This window comes from Brachyhypopomus gauderio, chromosome 18, assembly GCF_052324685.1.
Source record: "Brachyhypopomus gauderio isolate BG-103 chromosome 18, BGAUD_0.2, whole genome shotgun sequence".
Lineage (NCBI taxonomy): Eukaryota > Metazoa > Chordata > Actinopteri > Gymnotiformes > Hypopomidae > Brachyhypopomus > Brachyhypopomus gauderio.
In genome coordinates, this window is record NC_135228.1 from 4409673 (window position 1) to 4431510 (window position 21838).

Below are 21838 nucleotides of genomic sequence, written 5' to 3' on the forward strand. Positions count from 1 at the left end.
ACAAACACACTATATTTATACATATACTCTAAATGATTAGAAATAATTCGCTTTTTAATCACATTATTTAATGGTGGTTTATTTTCAAAACGCCCAATCTTAACGTCTTCACGTTCTCTCATGTTTCGTCCTGGAATTACAAGAGGCTCGTATTTGTTAACGTAATACAAGAGAACTGTTCAGTCAGACAGATATTTGTTGTGAAACGAAGTAGTTACAATTTCAAGCATTTTCAAGTACTTTAGCCTAAATTCCAGCACTTTTCAAACCTGAAACACAAGCAACATTAAAATTCGTCAGGTAAATGTTCCTTCCCCTGTTTTTGAGGGGTGTTTCTTTATATTACCACATAAAGAATGTGACGCGGCTAGTATAAACGCCTCCACCATTCGCGCAAATTTATATATATTTCTATCTATATAGATCTATGTATAAATATTTAACTTAATTAAGTTTAACGTGTTGGGAAATATTGAAATGGACCTTGAAAGTGACGTGCAAGTGCTTGAATTCCACCTTTTATAGGTGTATGAACCCTGCAAATATGACTTATTTCATTGCGCTGAGGCGCGGTGCGCGCGAAGTTACAAAATTCGAGAGGTGCACGACCTCGCGAATCGACCGCACGTGCGGAGCCACCGCGATTACGTCATTTTCGCCGCGCGGACCCTCGCGACGCGTCAAGTATAAACCCGGCTTAAAACATGTGCACATATGTCAATATGGGGGGGTGTGTGTAGGGGGGGCACAAATATACTCTTATCTACTAAAGGGGGGCACGGCAGAAAAAGTTTGGGAACCACTGGTTTAAAGGGACATGATTTCTATTTCAGGACTCAAGTATTTAGTGTATTGGTATTTGTTCATGATTCTGTATGTGTACATTTAGTTATGGTTTAAAGGGACATGATTTCTATATTGGGTCATGTATTTAGTGTCTTGCTGTTTGATTATGTCTGCCATCTTTGTACATTTATATATGGTTCACAGGGGATGATAGTAGCTATATCAGGACAAGTATTTAGTGTCTTGGTATTTGTCCTTAATTCTGTATATGTGTACATTTAGTTATGGTTTAAAGGGACATGATTTCTGTTTCAGGACTCAAGTATTTAGTGTATTGCTATTTGTTCCTGATTCTATATGTGTACATTTAGTTATGGTTTAAAGGGACATGATTTCTGTTTCAGGACTCAAGTATATAGTGTATTGGTATTTGTTCATGATTCTGTATGTGTACATTTAATCATGGTTTAAAGGGACATGATTTCTGTTTCAGGACTCAAGTATTTAGTGTATTGGTATTTGTTCATGATTCTGTATGTGTACGTTTAGTCATGGTTTAAAGGGACATGATTAGGTTTATCATTACTGTGACGGGCGAGGGAAGTGTAAAAATAAGGATGCGATCATGCCAGTCTCAGGAATAATGGAGATTTAATGGATAAAAGAGTACCAACTCAAAAACCAGTGACTTCATCCAAAATAAGAAAACAATAACCAGGAGTCAACTGGTACAAAGGCAAGACATATATAGACAAATGACCCTCAGGTGGCAAACTCCCTAATGGGCCACACCCACCCAAGGGACGAACACATCGTAACAAGGACTGCACAGACATAAACACTGCTGACGGAGTTGGCCGGCAGGGGACTTCCGTACCATGATAATGACATTATGCACTATTTAGTGGCTTGACATTTTTCCATTACCTTGTATCATATCTATTCACAACTGGACGGATATTTCTGTTTACAGGAAATGGTGATGAGAAAAGAGGACCATGCTGATGTCACATCAGTCCTAAAGAATAGCCGAGCAGATGAGAGAGAGACTTTGGTTGTTTCAGGTAGTGACTTCACTGTTTCACTCAGTTTGAAACTCTGTGGCTGTAGAACTTTTCTCAATGATCTTGTACTGAATGCAAAGTTTCATCCATAATTTGCTTTCATGCTGTATGCAAAAAAGGTTGTAGATTGTCCGTAGCAGCTTACGCTTCTGGATATACTTGTATTGTGGAACTTGTATCAACAGGCCAGTCATCAGCCCTGCCAATCACCAGCCATGCCAAACACCAGCCCTGCCAAAGCAATGAATTTGATGTCATGATGGCTAATGGCTTCAGTGAGGTAGGTCAACACGTGTTATATACAACACAAAAGCTTAAATTAGAATGTTAAACATCATATATCAGGTGATATGTTTAGTGTATTTGTGTCTGGTCTGTAGATTTAGTTATGGGGACAATACTGTTTGCATTTAGTGTCTTGGTATTTGTCCTTAATTCTGTATATGTGTACATTTAGTTATGGTTTAAAGGGACATGATTTCTGTTTCAGGACTCAAGTATTTAGTGTCTTGGTATTTGTTCATGATTCTGGGTAATATGTTCATGTTTTTGTTATGGTGTAAAAGGAACATTATTAGCTATTTCAGATTTTTTCAGCTATTTTCACAAACATGACGTCGTATCATATCTGTGTGCATTCAGTGATGGTTTAAAAGGACATGATTTACCAACTTGGGCATTTGTTTAGTGCAGGGGTACTCAACCAAATTTGTCCGCGGCCCAATTTTGATACCTGTGACCTGAGGTCCGGTGCGGCGGGGGTGGCGAACGCAAGTTGTTGAGCGGGCTGGCGAACGTAACACTCGTGACGGAGTGTTTTTTCAATAGCCCTGAAATAAATGCTCCGGTTTTTTTTTGGTCTGTATCCAGTTAATCAGGAATGAGATTGGGTCCGGACAGGACTGCGTTCGGGTCCAGTTGACCCACGGTCCGCCAGTTGAGTACCCCTGGTTTAGTGTCTTGCTGTTTGCTTATGTCTGTACGTTTATTTAAGTTTTAAAGGGACGTGATTTTGATATTAGGACATAAGTATTTATTGTTGATGACTGTCTTATTTGTGGAGATAGTCTTTAAAAGTCTTTGCTATTTTACGCTGGGTAACACCATTCTGGTATCTTTTTGCACAACAATGGTGGAATTGGAGATCCTCTTACCATCTTGGCTTCAGAGAGGCACTGACACTCTGAGAAGCTCTTTTTATACCCAATCATGTTGTCAATTGACCTAATTAGTGTTAATTGGTCTTCCAGCTGTTCGTTATATGCTCAATTTCCTTTTTCCAGCCACTTATTGCTACTTGGCCCAACTTTTTGGGGATTTGTTGACACTGAAATTTTGAATCAACATATTTTTCCTTTAAAATGATACATTTATTCAGATTAAACTTTTGATCTGTCATCTATGTTATATTACAAATAAAATATTGACATTTGCCATCTCCACATCATTGCATTCAGTTTTTATTCACAATTTGTTTAGTGTCCTAACTTTTTTGGAATGCGGTTTGTTAAAGGGCTGTTAGAACAAAAAGACAAAAATTAAATAATAGAGATCAATAGTTATGTCTCGATGCTTCTTTGTCTACTGAAGACACTCTTATTCTTCTTGGACATCATCTGCACCCTGGTTCTGCTGGAGACCAGCAGAGAGTTCTGTAGTGTGTTCTGAGATGACATTCTATTCTCTGCTGTTAAATGCCTATGTGATTTGTCTGGCTGATCTGGGGCTTATTCCAGTCCCAGCAACTTAATCAACAGATCTTTGACTCAGCCAGCTTCCCTGCTTCCTGCTCAGTGGGTCTTCAACCTCCTGTTTCTGAATCTGTCTTGTCCCATCTCTGGTCCGTCACATCAGCAGTATGTGCATGTTCCTCTGGCTGAGGAACTGGCCTCTGTCTTGCATTTAGTAGAGAACATGTAGTGTTCCTGTTTCCCTGTTTTTACGTTGCATCACAGGCCTCCACTGAGGCATCCAGAAACTAGAGCCCTCCACTGAACTTTCCAAGCTTTCACCGGACTTCCTAGAGCTTGGAACAAGGGTTTACTAGTCAGAAGACCAGGCCTGAAGTCTCCTTACTTGCAGTTGACATTGTTGTTGCTTCTGTTTCCCTTCAAAATGGAGGGCATCACCACTTTGATGAATTCTAACATTAATCAGCCTGTGGACTTCAGGTACTGTCAGGCCATGGTTGGGCTCCTTGAGCAACACTGTATTCCCAAACCAGGTGCCCCACTAGGTTCCCCAAGCCAGAGTCCCCTACCAGACTCTCGAAGCTAGGCCTCAGATACACCAAAAGCTAAAAGACACCTCTAGGCTCCTCAAGCCAGGCGCTCCCTGACTGAAAAAGTCACCTCTTAATCTATCGCTGCCCAAGGTCTTCACCTCATGTCAAACAGGCTCAGAAGCAACTAGCCTCCACCACTACTCCCAAGCCACAGGACCCTCCAAGTTTCGCCAATCTTCCATTGGGCTTCCAATCCCTAGGTCTGATACCTCTGCTGTAGTGTCTTTGTCATCACTGATCCACAAGCCTCCAGCCATACAAGTCACGTTCGTCACAGTGCAGGGTTTTCAAGTCAGAGGCCCCTACTGAGCTACACAAGCTAGATACCTCCAACATACCACAGCTGCCTTCCCAAACTGCCAGCTTCATCTGCCATTTTCAGTGTGAGGCCTTTGCTTAAGTCAATGGGCTCCACTGGGCTCCTCAATCTAAAGGTATCTGTCAGGTTCTCCAAGCCAGAAACCTTCCCAAAGCCAGAGGCCTTCACCAGGCTACACTACAACGTTCCCTTCAGTCCTGCTCCATAAGATAATATTCCTAAAAGAAACTTTAAAGTTTTCCAATGTTTATTGCTAAATTATAATACAATAAAATATGTCCTATACTTTTAATGCTGTGCCATCAAAACAGTCAGTTCTTTTTAACGGTTTTTAAGTACTTCATTTTTGTTATGTTCAAGTATTCATATGTATTAAGGAATTAATGATTTGAGGGCTGTAGTACAAGGATGGATTATAGCTCTACATATGTTTAGAGTTGTGCACGTTATCAAACTATTGCAAAAGCGATTTCTGAAATGTACTGTTTAGGTGAAAATGTTGGTGCAGACACTACTGAGACTTCTGTTGCTGGCAATAATGGTAGGATTTTTGATGTTCACTCTATTTTATTTGTGCATGTTTATTTCTTAAAGACTGTTTAAAAATGCTATTAAACTGTATTAATTATTTATAATAGATCTCGTCAGAAAAAGGAAAAGGGCCTACACAAAGAAGCCTTGGACCACCACGGAAGTCAAAGCCGTCATGACACATTTTGGGCGGCACATCAGGAATGGGAAGTTAGCTTAATGGGAATGTGATGCTTGCAGAAAGGCAGAACACCCAATTCTGGAGACACGGACAGTTCAAAATATTAGAGATTTTGTACGTAACAAGGGATTATCTTTCAAGCGTGCTACCCTTAAATAACTCACTATCTACTGTAGGTGCCTTTAATAAGGCTTTATGAGTATGTACATCGCTATGCATTGTAGGTTCTTTTCATTTATAGGACCTTATGAGTTTTTACACCCCCATTTTTTAAATAGGGCGTTCTGAGTTTGTAATTTGCTTTAAAGAGGACCATATGAGCTTGTAATGTTCTGTAGGTTCTTGGAAGGGCCTTATGAGCTTGTACTTGACATTTGGAGTCTTTTCTTTTGTAAGGGCTCTCGAGAAGTCATACTTAGTGGTTCTTAAACTGGAGCCTTGAGTTATACTGATAGCAGACTTTTATAGTCGTTGTGATTGTATTGTATCTAGTAAATGTAATGTTCTGTAGGTTCTTGGAAGGGCCGCGTGAGCTTGTACTTGACATTTGGAGTCTTCTTTTGTAAGGGCTCTCGAGAAGTCATACTTAGTGTTCTTAAACTGGAGCCTTGAGTTATACTGATAGCAGACTTTTATAATTGTTGTGATTGTATTGTATCTAGTACATTTTGTGTTTGGAGTTGTAGAGTTCATCGTTTACTTGGCCTTTTCTTCTGTTTTTGTAATCCGTCAGGGAGCCACTGTCGAAGTGTTTTTCTGTTTTGTTTATGTCCAGGTTAGTATTTTAAGTTAGTTGTTGGATTGGCATTACGTTCTGGTATGCTGTCAAACATTTTTTATGTTGCATGCTAGATGGCATTTTTAAAATGTTTTATACCACTGTATAATTGTCCCACATACATTTTTTAAAAAGATTTTTAAAAGATTTTTTGAAGATGTTTTTAAAGAATTTTTAAAAGATTTGTAAGCCAGGGTAAAAGTATTCATATGTATTAAGGAATCAATGTTTTAAGTGCTGCAGGCCTAAAAGTAAAATATTGAAATTGTAAAAACTGACTTTGTAATACACTCCCATGAACTTTTACATGTAAATCTGTTCACAAATAAATGTTTTCTCAAATATAAAATGTTTTTCCATGTGTTTCAAATAGTTGAGATAAACAATATTTTAATGCATGGATTTCTTTTTTATTGTTACTTATGATATTAAGTAATTTTATTAATTGCGATACAAAGGGGAGACTTAAAAAGAACATTAAAATATGGTATAGGAATTTATAAGTAACAAATAAATAAGTAAATAATTTATTGACAAGATTTTTACTTGTATTATCAACATACTTTTTGATTAAAAAGAATGATTCCATAGTACAGTCCTAGTAAACCATATATGACCTTGCAATCCACCTTCAGGTTTGTGTATTTTATATAAACAGTCCTAGTAAACCATGTTGTCCTTGTAATCCACCTTCAAGTTTGTGTTTGTGTGTTTTATTTAAACAGTCCTAGTAAACATGTGTGCCCCTGCAAACCATGTTTTGTTGTGTCCCCTCAAACCTGTAAAAAGTCAGATGCTCAGTTCACATGATTTTATTATCCCCAAACAAAATTTTAAGTGGGATGTATCTTAATGGATCCAAACTGAATTATTTGACATATATATTTCATTGATAGGGTATGAGGAAAGCAGTGTCCTCCTAAACCATGGTGGTTGCATGCTGTCCTCATAAACACTGTATACCTGTATGTGTGTGTGTGTGTGAGTAACATACAGAAATGTGTTTACATGTTAAGGAAAGAAACAGATACAGCGGTGTTTAAGTGTGAGATATGCAGATTGTAGAGATTGATGTGATCAGATTAGGTGTATGAGTTAGGAGTGTGTTTGTGTGTGTGTGCGTGTATAAAGACCCAGCAAGACAGTAACTCACTCTAATTTCACCAGTGTACAGTGTGGATCCTTAATTAGAGCAATGAGCTGCTCCGCTCCTGAGTCTCCTAGTTTATTATTCTTCAGATTCAGCTCTCTCAGGTGTGACGAGGGGTTTGACCTCAGAGCTGAACACAGAGCAGCACAGCCTTCCTCTGTAATATTGCAGTTAAATAGACTGTAGAGAGAAGGAGAAAACTCACAGATAAACACACACACACACACACACCATGTGTGTATTCAGGAGACATGCAGTGACGTGTGTGTGTGTGTGTGTATATAGACCCAATAATTCAGTATCTCACTCTAGTTTCTCCAGTGTACAGTGTGGATCCTCCAGTAGAGCAGAGAGCTGCTTCACTCCTGAGTCTCCTAGTTTCTTGTTGTTCAGTTTCAGCTCTCTCAGGTGTGATGAGGGGTTTGATTTCATAGCTGACCACAGAGCAGCACAACCTTCCTGTCCAATACTCCAGTCAGACAGACTGTAGAGAGAAGGAGAAAACTCACATTTACAGATCAACATGCACACACACACACACACACGCATTGTGTGTATTCAGGAGGCACATACAGTAATGTGTGTGTGGGTGTGTATGTTTGTAGAACATGAGCAAGAAAGTGTGTATATGAATTTAATTAATTAATTGATTCATTCATTCATTAATGATCAGTGTCCGTTCCTTCTATCAATGTGTACTGACTGTGTGTGTGTGTGTGTGTGTGTGTGTGTGTGTGTGTGTGTGTGTGTGTGTGTAAGAGAGAGAGAGAGATAGGGGAAATACTGACTGTGTGTGAGACAGGATAACATTGATTGAGTGTGTGTATGTGTGTGTGTGAGAGAGAAAGAGAGAGAGAGAGAGAGAGAGAGAGAGAGAGAGAGCTGGAGAGGGCACTGGTGCTGTCATCCTGTCACTGCTCGTGGTCACTCAAGTTTGTTGACAGTGCAGTGGATGGATGCCATTGTCTCAGAATGCCCCCAAGCCTATGTTACCTTCTGGTTCTGCCTTTTTAGCTAGGCTGTAATAATTTAACTTAATGCCGGAGTTGCTGTCACACTCCAGAAATGTGTTTAATTTCATCTGTCCTGTATATGTCCTCATACAGAGCTAATTTTCCCTGTTTCATTTCTCCACATGGCTGCCCACCTGCTCGAGGAAAAATGAGATGAGGAGAGACAAGCGATCCATCCAGTGCCAGCCACTTACTGCCTGACCAGATGAGCCTACACCATGATGGACATTATTACATCTTTTCCTTTTCTTTATTTCTTTCTGTTTAAATTGTTAAATTGTTGTTGTTGTCATGGTGACCGGTGTCGGCCAGAGGAGGATGGGTTCCCCCCCTGAGTCTTGGTTCCTCTCAAGGTTTCTTCCTCATGCAAAAAAGACTAGAGATTTTTTCCTTGCCACTGTCGCCCTTGGCTTGCTCACTGGGGGCTAGGACTCGGCACTTGTAACGCTGCTTTGTGACAACAACTGTTGTAAAAAGCGCTGTATAAATAAAATTTGATTGATTGATTGAGAAGAAACCAGTTGTGTGTGAGTGATTGACAGTGATATATTGACTGAGCATGCATGTAAGAAGGGAATACTGACTGTGTGTGTATGTATGTGTATGTCTGTGTGTGTGTGTGTGTGTGTGTGTGTGTATATGTATGTATGTCTGTGTGTGTGTGTGTGTGTGTGTGTGTGTGTGTGTGTGTGTGTGTGTGTATGTATGTGTATGTCTGTGTGTGTGTGTCTGTGTGTGTGTGATAGAGAGAGGAAATTGATGGTGTATGCATATATAAAGACCCACTAATTCAGTAACTCACTCTAGTTTCTCCAGTGTACAGTGTGGATCCTCCAGTAGAGCAGAGAGCTGCTTCACTCCTGAGTCTCCTGGATTATTGTAGGTCAGATTCAGCTCTCTCAGGTGTGATGAGGGATTTGACCTCAGAGCTGAACACAGAGCAGCACAGCCTTCCTCTGTAATACTGCAGCTAAACAGACTGTAGAGAGAAGGAGGAAAAACTCCTCACACTTACAGATCAACACACACACATAAACAGACACTGTGTGTTCACAAGAGTCATGAAGTGCTCTCTCTCTCTCTCTCTCTGTGTGTGTGAGATAGACAGAGGAAATTGATGGTGTATGCATATATAAAGACCCACTAATTCAGTAACTCACTCTAGTTTCTCCAGTGCACAGTGTGGATCCTCCAGTAGAGCAGAGAGCTGCTTCACTCCTGAGTCTCCTGGTTCATTGTGGTTTAGATTCAGCTCTCTCAGGTGTGATGAAGGGTTTGACCTCAGAGCTGAACACAAAGCAGCACAGCCTTCCTCTGTAATACTGCAGCTAAACAGACTGTAGAGAAGGGGAAAAAACTCCTCACACTTACAGAACACACACACACACACACACTCACACAGACACTGTGTTTGTATTCAGGAGAGACATGTAGTGACATGTGTGTGTGTGTGTGTGTGTGTGTGTGTGTGTAGAGCATGAGCAAGAAAGTGTGTATGTGAATTTACTTAATACATTGATAGTGTGTCTCAGAGAAAAAGAGGGATACTAAGTGTGTGTGTGTGTGTGTATAGAGTCAGTAACTCACAGTAGTTTCTCCAGTGTACAGTGTGGATCCTCCAGTAGAGCAGAGAGCTGCTTCACTCCTGAGTCTCCTGGTTTATTGTTGGTCAGATTCAGCTCTCTCAGGTGTGATGAGGGGTTTGAACTCAGAGCTGAACACAGAGCAGCACAGCCTTCCTCTGGAATACTGCAGTTAGACAGACTGTAGAAAGAAGAAAAAAAACTCACTTGCAGATTAAAACACACACACTCGCACTATGTTTGTACTCAGAAGAGATATGCAGTGATGTGCAGTGAAGTGAAGTGTGTGCATGTAAATTTAATTAATACATTAATAGTGTGTGTCTTAGAGAAAAAAGGATACTGACTGTGTATGTGTGAGAGAAATGGGGGCAGGGGGGTATTAACAAGGCGTGTGTACAAAGAGTCAGTAAGTCAGTAACTCACTGTAGTATCTCCAGTGCACAGTGTGGACTCTCCAGTAGAGCAGAGAGCTGCTTCACTCCTGAGTCTCCTGGTTCATTATGATTCAGATTCAGCTCTCTCAGGTGTGATGAGGGGTTTGACCTCAGAGCTGAACACAGAGCAGCACAGCCTTCCTCTGTAATACTGCAGTCAGACAGACTGTAGAGAGGAGGAGAAAAACTCATCACACTTACAGATCAACACACACAGTCACTCGTGCAAACACAGACACTGTGTGTGTATTCAAGAAATACATGCAGTGATTACATATATAATATACAATATAATTGTATATTTGTTTATATTATACATATATTATACTGTATATGTCACGGTGGGGAGGCCGGGCCGCCACCAGAGCACCAAACCACTCCCCAGGACCCAATCACCGCAGTATTGACACCTGTAGCCTATTTAGAAGACATGCGACAAGATGCTTCTCTGTCCTGGCTCCCAGATGGTGGAACGAACTTCCACTGGCTATCCGAACAGCGAACTCTCTCGCGGTTTTCAAACGCAGACTGAAGACCCATCTCTTTGTAAAGCACTTATAAGCACTAATCTACTGAAGCATTGGTATAAATCGTAATTGCACTTTATCTCTGGGAACACTTGCTAATTATTGCATACTGCATGTAGTCTTGTAGGTATTTTAGTCTTGCTAGGTATTGCTCTGTGTCTAATCTTATATTTTGTTGTCTTCTTTCTAGGTATCAGCACTGGCAACGGTTTATGGCAGTGCTTGAGCTCGAGTAGTTTGGACTTAAACCTGTTTATACTAGATAGAGATGCATATTCTGACTAAACACTTAGCACTTTTGTAAGTCGCTCTGGATAAGAGCGTCTGCTAAATGCCGTAAATGTAAATGTAGTTTGCCACCTTTTTAAGCCCACAGGCCGTGCAGTCCAGTTCTGCACACTGTATGGAGACGGTTCTTCAGGTCACTGGACTTGTTCCTTCACTGTGGTCTTACTGCCGTCGGATACCGGGACTGGGTCTCGTATAAGAGCTCTGTGCACTAACCTGCATCTGTTTCTCTTTATGTTGAATATGGATAATAAAGATTATGATATGCAGCCTTCCCCTCCTGCTGCCTCACTTCCCCCATTACAATATATATATATACACACACACACACCCGTTCAAAAGTTTGGGGTCACTTAGAAATGTTCTTATTTTTGAAAGAAAAGCTGTTTTTTTTTTCAATTTAGCTAACATTAAATGCATCAAAAATACACTCTATACATTCATTATTGATGTGGTAAATGATTATTCTAGCTGTAAACGTCTGGTTTTTAATGCAATATCTACATAGATGTATGGAGACCCATTTCCAACAACCATCACTCCAGTGTTCTAATGGTACATTGTGTTTGCTAACTCTAAGGAGGCTATTGGATATTTAGAAAACCCATGAAAACCCTTGTGCAAGTAGGTTAGCACAGCTGAAAACAGTTTTGCTGATTAGAGAAGCTATAAAACTGACCTTCCTTTAAGCTAGTTGAGAATCTGGAGCATTAAAATTGTTGGTTCGATTAAACTCACAAAATGGCCAGAAAAAGACAACTTTCAATTGAGACTCGACAGTCTGTTCTTGTTCTGAGAAATGAAGGCTATTCCATGCGAGACACTGCCAAGAATCTGAAGATTTCCTACAATGGTGTGTACTACTCCCTTCAGAGGAGAGCACAGACAGGCTCTAACCAGAGTAGAAGGAGAAGTGGAAGGCCCCACTGCACAACTGAGCAAGAAGACAAGTACATTAGAGTCTCCAGTTTGAGAAATCGACGTCTCACAGATCCTCAACTGGCAGCTTCATTAAATAGTACCCGCAAAACGCCAGTGTCAACATCTACAGTGAAGAGGCGACTCCGGGATGCTGGCCTTCAGGGCAGAGTGGCAAAGAAAAAGCCATATCTGAGACTGGCTAATAAAAGAAAAAGATTAATATGGGCAAAAGAACACAGACATTGGACAGAGGAAGATTGGAAATAAGTGTTATGGACAGACGAATCAAAGTTTGAGGTGTTTGGATCACACAGACAAACATTTTTGAGACGCAGAACAACTGAAAAGATGCTGGAAGAGTGCCTGACACCATCTGTCAAACATGGTGGAGGTAATGTGATGGTCTGGGGTTGCTTTGGTACTGGTAAAGTGGGAGATTTGTACAAGGTAAAAGGGATTTTGAATAAGGAAGCCTATCACTCCATTTTGCAACACCATGCCATACCCTGTGGACAGCGCTTGATTGGAGCCAATTTCATCCTGCAACAGGACAATGACCCAAAGCACACCTCCAAATTATGCACAAACTATTTAGAGAAGAAGCAGGCAGCTGGTGTTTTGTCGGTAATGGAGTGGCCAGCGCAGTCATCAGATCTCAACCCCATTGAGCTGTTGTGGGAGCAGCTTGACCGTATGGTACGAAAAAAGTGCCCATCAACCCAATCAAACTTGTGGGAGTGGCTTCTGGAAGCATGGGGTGAAATTTCTCCAGATTACCTCAGCAAATTAACAGCTAGAATGCCAAAGGTCTGCAATGCTGTAATTGCTGCTAAGGGAGCATTCTTTGACGAAAGTATGAGATTTCAGGGAAAAAACAAAATTGTCTAGGTGACCCCAAACTTTTGAACGGTAGTGTATATATATATATATAGTTATTTAAGCACGCAAGTCCCAGTGTTCCCTGCTGCACAATGCTATGCGATACAGCACCTACGGGACGTCCCCTGCGTGCTGTAAAGTCTGTGGTTCTCAAGGTCAACTTGGCACATCGTTTACAATTACCGGCTCCCCCTGAGCCCTACGGAGGAGATCCCGAGGCCTGTGAGGGCTTCCTCATTCAGAACTGTGCTTCAGGTTTCAGCCCCTGCCTGACCAAGCCAAGGTGGCTTTCATCTTTTCTTGTCTCACAGGGAAAGCAAAATCCTGGGGTGCTGCCCTAGTGTCCGGTTCTTCGCCACTATTGGCCATCTATCCAGAGTTCGTGCGGGTGCTCAAGGCTGTCTTTAATCATCCTCTCAAAGGGAGGATATGTGGACAAGCATTGCAGCGACTGTGTCAGGGCTCACGGCCAGCACCTATGTGCACATAATCCCCACATTTGCAAGAGCATTAACACTATCACTAGGTGGTCTACCTCGTGTGTAAGAGAACATCAGGTGTAGCGTGGAGAGCCTGGAGGCACATCACCATATTCCCTGAGCAGTACTTGGATCTTGCAGCCGTGCATCGTCAGCTTTCCACGTATCCGCTCTGAAACTTGTGCGAGAAGGACGAAGAAACTCTGGACCAGGGCAGCTGCAGCTCAGAGGCTCCCCCACCGCTGATGCACATGGAGGACAGTGCAGCTTATCAGGTGCTCAGATCTCGCAGATACCTGCTCAGGTCCTGGCGCTGAGGAGCCCTCCAGTATCTCGTGGACTAGGAGGAGTTCGGTCCCAAAGAGCGTGGCTGGATACTGGTGTCGCAAATCCTGGATCCTGACCTCATCCTTCCATCAATCCCATCCTGACTTGCCAGCCCTATGTCAGCCAGGCAGGCCTGGTTCAAGGAGGCTGGTGGGATCTTCGTTGGGAGCGGTCCAGTCACGGGGCACTGGCCCCGCCCACACAGAGGCAGGCCCACACACACAATCCCTCATTCCTTCACAATCACCCACTTATTGAGATCACGCACACCTGTCTGCACTTTTGACTTTGTTATTTAAGCACGCATTCCCTGTCAGTTCAACTGTGTGTGTGTGTGTGTGTGTGTGAGTGTGTGTGTGTGTTACAAAGAGCCAGTAATTCAGTAACTCACTGTAGTTTCTCCAGTGTACAGTGTGGATCCTTCAGTAGAGCAGAGAGCTGCTTCACTCCTGAGTCTCTTGGTTTATTGTGATTCAGATTCAGCTCTCTCAGGTGTGATAAGGGGTTTGAACTCAGAGCTGAACACAGAGCAGCACAGCCTTCCTCTGTAATACTGGAGTTAGACAGACTGTAGACAGAAGGAGAAAAAATCCTCATGCTTACATATCAGCATACACACACTTGTGTAAACACAGGCACTGTGTGTCTATTCAGGAGACATGTGCAGTGATTACATATAAAATATATAATTTATATTTAATATACTATATAATGTTTTTGTTTGTCAGATCTCTCAGGTGTAGAGTTGTATAGCAACAACGTAGAACTACTTCACTACTGTACTTAAGTACTAAAATGCTGTATCTGTACTTTACTGGAGTATTATGTTTTTCTCCTACTTCCACTTTTACTTCACTACATATTTTCCATCAGTTTAATACTTTTACTCCGATAATTTTTTTACGTGCTGTATAGTTACTCGTTACAATTATAAACATGTTAGCTGACGCTGTCACCGGGTCAAGCGATCAGTCTTATGAGAAAACTGCGCATGCTCCGGTCGCGTCTCGGTTACTCTGCTGCTGCCTTCACTGAACACTTGAGCTTCGTAATCTAGGTTCACTTGACACGTCGTGACTGCCGCAATGGTCTGCGCGGCAAAAATGACGCTATTCGTGGTGGCTCCGCCCATGCGCGTTGGCCACGCGCGTAGTTGCTTCGCGAGGTCGTGCACCTCTCGATTTGTGTGTGTGTGAAGTTACAAGGTGGAATTCATGCACTTGTACGGAACTTTGAAGGTCAATTTTTATTAATTTCCAGCACCTTCAGCTTACTTTACATATTTATACAAATACACATATTCTCAAAATTATTCCAAATAATTTGCTTTTTATCTAATTAAAAGAGATTAAAAAAGGCGATGTCACGCTGAGTTGTTTTTTTAGCGACAGTAAGCCATGCCTCTTTTCATGCTGACTAATCATGTGCCCATTTTTATAGTGTAGAGTTGTTATAGGGTAAGGGGATTTATTGAGGGTAAACGCAGGGCAGTAGGCTCACCCTTAGAATCTGAGGGATGGATTTTACGTCCAAAATACACCTCGTTTTCTCAGCTAAATTAAGGCGAACTTGTACTTCTGCGTCAAACCTACGACGTAGCGGGACATAGGTTATCTGATTTTTGTGTACGAAGTGTTAAGCCCAGTTTTTTTTTTAAGTTGCTACTTGTTTGTACATACAGAACACTTGTATTTGTGGTCTTTGACATCTTAGATTTTTAAGTGATATATAAAAACAATTGATAATCAAACTGACGGCTTTCTTTAATAAATTAAAAACACAATACTTGTACTCAAGGACGGATTAAGGATAGTCTGGGCCCCTGGGCAAAGGGTTGCACAGCCCCCCCCTTTCACACATGCGCAATAAAAAAAAATAAATTTTACGCGCACTTTTTTTTCACATACGCATTTTTTATTATTTTTTTTTTCACATGCCCACGCTCACACGCGCATTTTTTTCACACACGCATTTTATTATTTATTTTTTCACACGCGAACTTTTTTCACATACATTTTTAAATTATTTTTTTCACAGCCATGTTTTATGTTTTTTTCACACGCGCACTTTTTAATATATATTTTTTACACGCGCCCTTTTTTTCACACGCGAACTTTCTTCCACATGCGCACGCTCACATGCATAAAAATTTTTTTTCCACGCGCGCATTTTATTTTTTGTTTCACACGTGCATGCTCACACACGCACAATTTTATTTATTTTTTTATACGAGCACTTTTTTTTCATACACATTTTTTATTTTTCACACATGCATGCTCACGCGCAATTTTATTTATTTTTTTTCACACGCGCACTATTTTTTTTACTATTATAAAGCTTACACTTCTACAATTATCAATAATGTAATATGCAAATAACAATAAACTTTTTAAAAAGCTGTGAGTTGCTAGTTAGCAACGTTACACTAGCCTTGAAAAAGGCTGTGAACCTTTCAAAGTTTAATATAGTTGTAACGTTCGGGCGCAGCCAAGGACGAGACACGGAATCCCCGCTTACGTAGCAAACGTTACGTTTAATAACAACAGATATTGCGCAATGGCGCACGAGAACACTGAAGCACATACATTCAACGTGCAGACTTTAGACAACGACGAGCACAAGACACTGCGCGACAGACCACATCAACCCCACGTGATGATGAGATGAGCCACAGGTGAGACAGATAATTACAAGACACACCCGCACCCACGGAGATACACTGACACAGACGAATAGACGCAGACAACGTTAACACACACCCCAAAGGAAGGGTTCGGGGACCGTAACGTGACAATAGTAAATATAGTAATGTAATATTATATCATGTAATATAATATATAAGCCTTTGAAAAGACTATAAAAAGAATGTAACAGAATATATGCAATATAGTATAGTATAATATAATATAAAAATATTTATATATATTATAAAATAATATACTGCAGTATAAAGGTCAATGAGCCTTTAAAAAGGCTGTTGGTTGCTGATCTGGTAATAGCAAAGTAAAAGTTGTAGTAAAAGCACAGAGCAAGTTCACAAGCTGAACTGTCTGAATGTGAGGAGTTTTGATACTGGCAGGGGGTTTTATATAGAACTTGCATATTCACTTGGAAGTTCTCGCAACACCTGATTGGCTCAGCCCCCGTGGGAATTTATGGCAATGTAACAATTTTTCATCACTGAGTGAGAGGGTGGGGGAGGGGTAGCGCGTGTGTGTGTGTGTGTGTGTGTGTGTGTGTGAGAGAGAGAGAGAGAGAGAGAGAGAGAGAGAGAGGCATGGAGAGGGAGACAGGGGAAAGGTTTTGAGTATATTAAAAATGCTGTGTTAATGATATTAAATCAAGTTTAATTATTGTCAAGACCCCTTCACACTGCCTTGAAGCATGTCAAGTCATGTCAAACTGTCATTGAATGGTCATTGAATAAGAAGCTGAATAAAATATATTTTCCAATAAATAATCCTCAAACAAATATCAGGGTTACACGCATACGCAGCCACAGCAACTAATGTAATGTAATTTAATAATGTGCCATATTTTGTCAATTGTGATTTTTACACCCCAATCGAAATTTGTCCTCCGCTTTTAACCCATCTGTGCAGTCAGAACACACACACACACACACTAGTGATTACTAGGGGGCTGTGGATCACACGTGCCCAGAGCGGTGGGCAGCCCTAGCCCGGCGCCCGGGGAGCAGTTGGGGTTAGGTGCCTTGCTCAAGGGCACCTCAGTCATGGCCTGTCTGGGAATCGAACCCACGACCCTCCGGTCACAAGACCAGTTCCCTAACCGCCAGGCCATGACTGCCCCTTGAACTACAACAAAAACTACAAAAAAAAAGCAACTACAACAAAACCACTTGCTGTTTCATCATCTGTCACCAAACCAAAATTGTGCTACTCAGTAAAATTAGCTTGCAGTTCTGTTGTATGAAAAGGCACTTTTCCTTTCGTGCATTCCTTCAGAACTAGAGTGACCACTGGTCTCTTTACTGTTGTTTATTAAAGGGGAAACATGAAACTAGTCAAATGGCTTGTTGTTTTCACATAAGTGAAATCACACCCTTGGCCAAATTCACTCAATTTAATCAGTGTCAAAGATAGCATTCATCAGACAAATTGCTTGTCTTAAATTTAAATAATTGCAAAATTGCTAAATTAATTTGTGTCTCTGTGCTTAAGAGAAATTGAACATAATAATTTTGAAACAATACAAATTCAGAAACATTAAGTAAGGGCCTGAGTTTGTAGGTCCCTAGAAAGTCAAGGAGCCATGGTAAACGACTTCTATGGAAGTCAAGGGCCCCATAGCAGGGGCCCTCGTGATCAAGGGCCCTCTAATGGTATGCCCTGCTCTTCTCTAGGGCCCCCTGGTAGGGGCTCTCATAACCAGGGCCCTCTAAAAATATCCCTTCCTCTTTCCTAGGACCCCTAATAGCCATAAGTCGAAGTCAGAGCAGTGCCACAATGCCTCATCCATTTTCCTAAGGGGCCCAAAAGCATGGCTAGGGGCCCAAAAAGCATGGCTAGGGCACAAAAGCATGACTAGGGCCCTCCAAAGCATGGCTAGGGCCCCCAAAAGCATGGCTAGGGCCCAAAAGCATGGCTAGGGGCCCTGGGGTCAAAGTCCCTAATAGTCAGAGGATCCTTAAAATGGAGGGCCCCCGGAAATAAAAATATATTGTACCATAAATGTTGATAGGCATCGCAAAAAGTTTTCGGCCAGGGCCCCCCTGACCTCAAGGGCCCCTGGGCGCTGGCCCCACTGGCCCGGTCAGTAATCCAGCCATGCTTGTACTTTTTACTTTCAGTAGGCTACTTGAGTAATACATTTTAGAATAAACTACTTGCAATACTTAAGTACAAAAAATGCTGAATACTTCTGTACCTCTACTTGAGTAAAGTTTTTAAAGAACACTTCAACTTCTACTCAAGTCAATTTTTTGATAGAGTACTTGTACTTTTACTCAAGTATGCATCTCTAATTATATAAAACTGCTCAGGTGTGATGAAGGGTTTGACATCAGAGCTGAAGACAGAGCAGCACAGCTTTCCTCTCTAATACAGTACTGCAGCTAAACAGACTGTAGAGAGAAGAAAAACTCCTCACACTTACAGTTCAACACACAAACTTGCGCAAAAATCCCTCCCCACACACACACACAACACGACGTGCACATGCACACACGTTCAATCTCCCTCAAGGACAAATATCTGTGCACAGAACATGTTTGAAAATATAGAGCAGCTCGCAGCGCAGGAAAATCACACTACAGCGGTCATCATGCAGACGCACTATCACGGTCAAGCTATCTGTGCTTTACCGTTTCACTGTCAAGTCATCTGCACTTTAAATCAAAATGCGCCTATATGCTTCATTTTTACGGTGTTTCGCTGCTCACCGGAAACTAATGCTACATATACACAGAGAAACACTTTCCTATTTTTTGAAAAGCATAGGTGTAGATACACACTTTTGCTACATTCATAAGTACTTGATTTAAATAATTTACTTGCATCATTACATTAAATGTGATTAGTAATGTATTTCAATTGCTTAATATACACTGTACATAATAATGTTTGTAGGGCGTGACTACTAGAACTGTGTGCATGGCAGAAGCTACATCATCACATACAAATTTTTCCAATACAGAAGCTATATGCAGAACATGAGCAATGTTTATTTGTTTCATTGATCTTGTTTTCCGAGCTTGTAAGAGTTCACAGGCTCGATAGCAAAATTCACTAACACAACAATTTCAATGTTGGACGAGTTGTACTGGCTGTTCTTTAATGTCTAATAATGCTAACTAGGTGTTTTGTACCAACATTAAACTTCTATTTCAAAATGAAAGCGACAACTGTAGCTGTTATGAAAGGCTTTTTAGCATTTCCTCTCCACCTTCTCTCCTCGTTTCTTGTCAAAATTGATAAAACGGATATTATCCGACTTCAACAGAAGCGCTCACCTTTGGTGATGGAAGATAAATAGGCAGAGCACTATACGTTCACGTGACCCCTAGCATGGTTTGCCGACCCGTGAGCACCGTACCATTGGCGGTTCAGTATGAAAACATGTACCATTACACTCCTAGCATACATATTACCATACCTTATTTTTGAGTTTGAAAGACACTGAAGATTGTTTTTGTTGCTGAAAGGTGTCAGGAATGGCAAACACGCCCGTGACCGCCAGAGGGTGCCATCACCGGAATATTAACCAGCACACCTGACTCCAATATACCACTCACCACACCCTACTTAATGACTCTGTACACAACACACCAGTGTGAAGTATTGCCTCTCCGAGTGTCTCTACCAAGCCTTTTTCTTGTATACTCTGACTGTGATTCTGGTTTTTTTTATCCTTGCAGTGGCCTTTTGATATACTCCTTTTTTTGCCGAGCCCTTTTTGTACCTCTGCCTGCCCTTCTATAGTCTTTTCTGGTTTTTGACTATTCGCTGCCTGGTTTTTTGACTCTCTCTTTTGCCTCACCCTCTTGTGCTACTGCCTGCTTTCCCTACCGGGTTGTCCCCTTTTGGGACCACTGTTCACTGTTTTTTCTGTATTAAAACATAAGTCTTATGTCTGCTTATGGATCCTACTTCCCCCTCGGGTTCACCACCGTTACAAAAGGAGCTCATCATATACAGTATATTCATTTTGTATCTTCGTTTAACCCTTCCCGGTCTAGGCCATTTTTGCTGTTTAAGCATGGTTTCATAAATGTGTCTCTAAACATACTTAATTATAGCATTTTACCCACATGTATCATATCAAAATGTTCAGAACAATCTCAGCTCTCTTCCTAATGAGGTTACATTGACTTAGAGTATTGCATAAATAAATAATATGGTCCTAAACCTGGAAATATGAGGCATATTTTCAAAAATTCTTTCATATTTTATATGAAATTACACATTTACTGAAAGAGATCAATAATATTGCTTGAAATATGTTTGCTCAAAGTATAAAGTAGTGTACAGAAATGTGTACACTCAACTACAGAAACTACAAACTACAGGCTAAATCAGCTTAGTCAAAACCATATCCACTCATCTAGATTATTATATACTATACTTTGACATCTACAAAGCAAACATATAGGCAAAAGACAAAAACGAAATAATAAAAAAAGAAGTAAAAATAATTTTATAATGAATAAATTACGAATTTTGCACAGAAGCAGTTTCTAGCTAGCCATCCAGCTAGCTAGCCAGCTAGCCAGGAGGCTAGCTAGACAGCTAGTAACACATCGCGAACCGATCTGCGATCGTCCGCTATTATAGTGAGCAATATTGCAAAATAACATTCATTTAGCCTTCGATCTGTTATACTTTTCATAAAACCCTTCAGGAAATCAACATTGGTTCATAAACGCTAGTAAGGGATAGTAGTAGTAGTAGTAAACTACTGAGCAAAACCGGTTTGTTTACCTCAGGTGTCAGAAAGCGTCCAAAGCTTCCGCAAAGGGCGATATGTTTCCTGAGGTCGTAGGTCGTTGGGTCATCGGTCACGAGTCTCTCCTCAGGCCTACAATATGTAGGGACTTGGATATTTCCGCATGACAATGATTAAGCCGCGGCTATTTTTCTCTCTTTCTGTCTAAGCGAAATCAGTCATCGCAAGCGTGCGGTAAAAAAAATCGCTGTTTTCATCGGTTTGTAGGAGGTTTCTTCCCAGAGTTTTGGTAATATGACATAACTGAATGTTCGCTTTCTCTCATCCCGTTAGAAGAATTCACATTTCGCTCTCCTGTTTCTTTTTGAGCCTGGTTGAATTTTAACTTCGCGTTTGGACCGTTCAAAAACATTGTGGGACTGTTCAAAAGATATTAATAGATACGTGGACCGTTACTGTACAAAAGGCCCTACAGGAGCATAACCGTTTTAGCTGGCTGGACGTGACGTCATCACTCTGGCAGTTGAGTTAGTTTCAGTTGGTCTTTGTGGGGAGCCCGTCGTGCGATGTTTGTCGAGGGAATTTGATTGTATATAGTGCATCGTTCGTGCGTACATGAATTAAAGTAAGCTTATTGTTGTTCTGGATGGCGGAGGATGTAATGTAATAGTAGTTGTAATGTAATATGATCATGTTTGTGTTCCTGTGATCACGGCACTTTGAGTTCACCGCACGGGTTTAGCTAACTTGTTAGCAGTTAGCACGTGATTATTAAGTTAGTTCAGTTACGATGACTTGTTTCTTTACAATGTGTGTTATGTCCGACCCTTACATTTGTATGTTTGTTACCTTATAACTATTTGCATAGCATACTATTTCGCTGT

General features: G+C 41.0%; 1 protein-coding gene across 2 annotated transcripts in view; it reads right to left on the minus strand.

Moving 5' to 3' along the window:
* LOC143482194 (NACHT, LRR and PYD domains-containing protein 12-like) overlaps window positions 1-21838 on the minus strand; it is a 250500-nt gene that overhangs the window by 99238 nt on the left and 129424 nt on the right. Inside the window, exons 11-16 of one of the 2 annotated variants that reach the window (XM_076980476.1) lie at window positions 9694-9870; window positions 9267-9443; window positions 8909-9085; window positions 7401-7577; window positions 7097-7273; window positions 1332-2081 (exon numbers count right to left, since the gene is read on the minus strand). In XM_076980476.1, coding sequence (XP_076836591.1) covers window positions 2057-2081; window positions 7097-7273; window positions 7401-7577; window positions 8909-9085; window positions 9267-9443; window positions 9694-9870 — 910 coding nt within the window. In that variant the 3' untranslated portion in view covers window positions 1332-2056. Of the gene's footprint in view, window positions 1-1331; window positions 2082-7096; window positions 7274-7400; window positions 7578-8908; window positions 9086-9266; window positions 9444-9693; window positions 9871-21838 lie in introns of those variants that run through there. The other variant, XM_076980475.1, reaches the window with a different exon arrangement.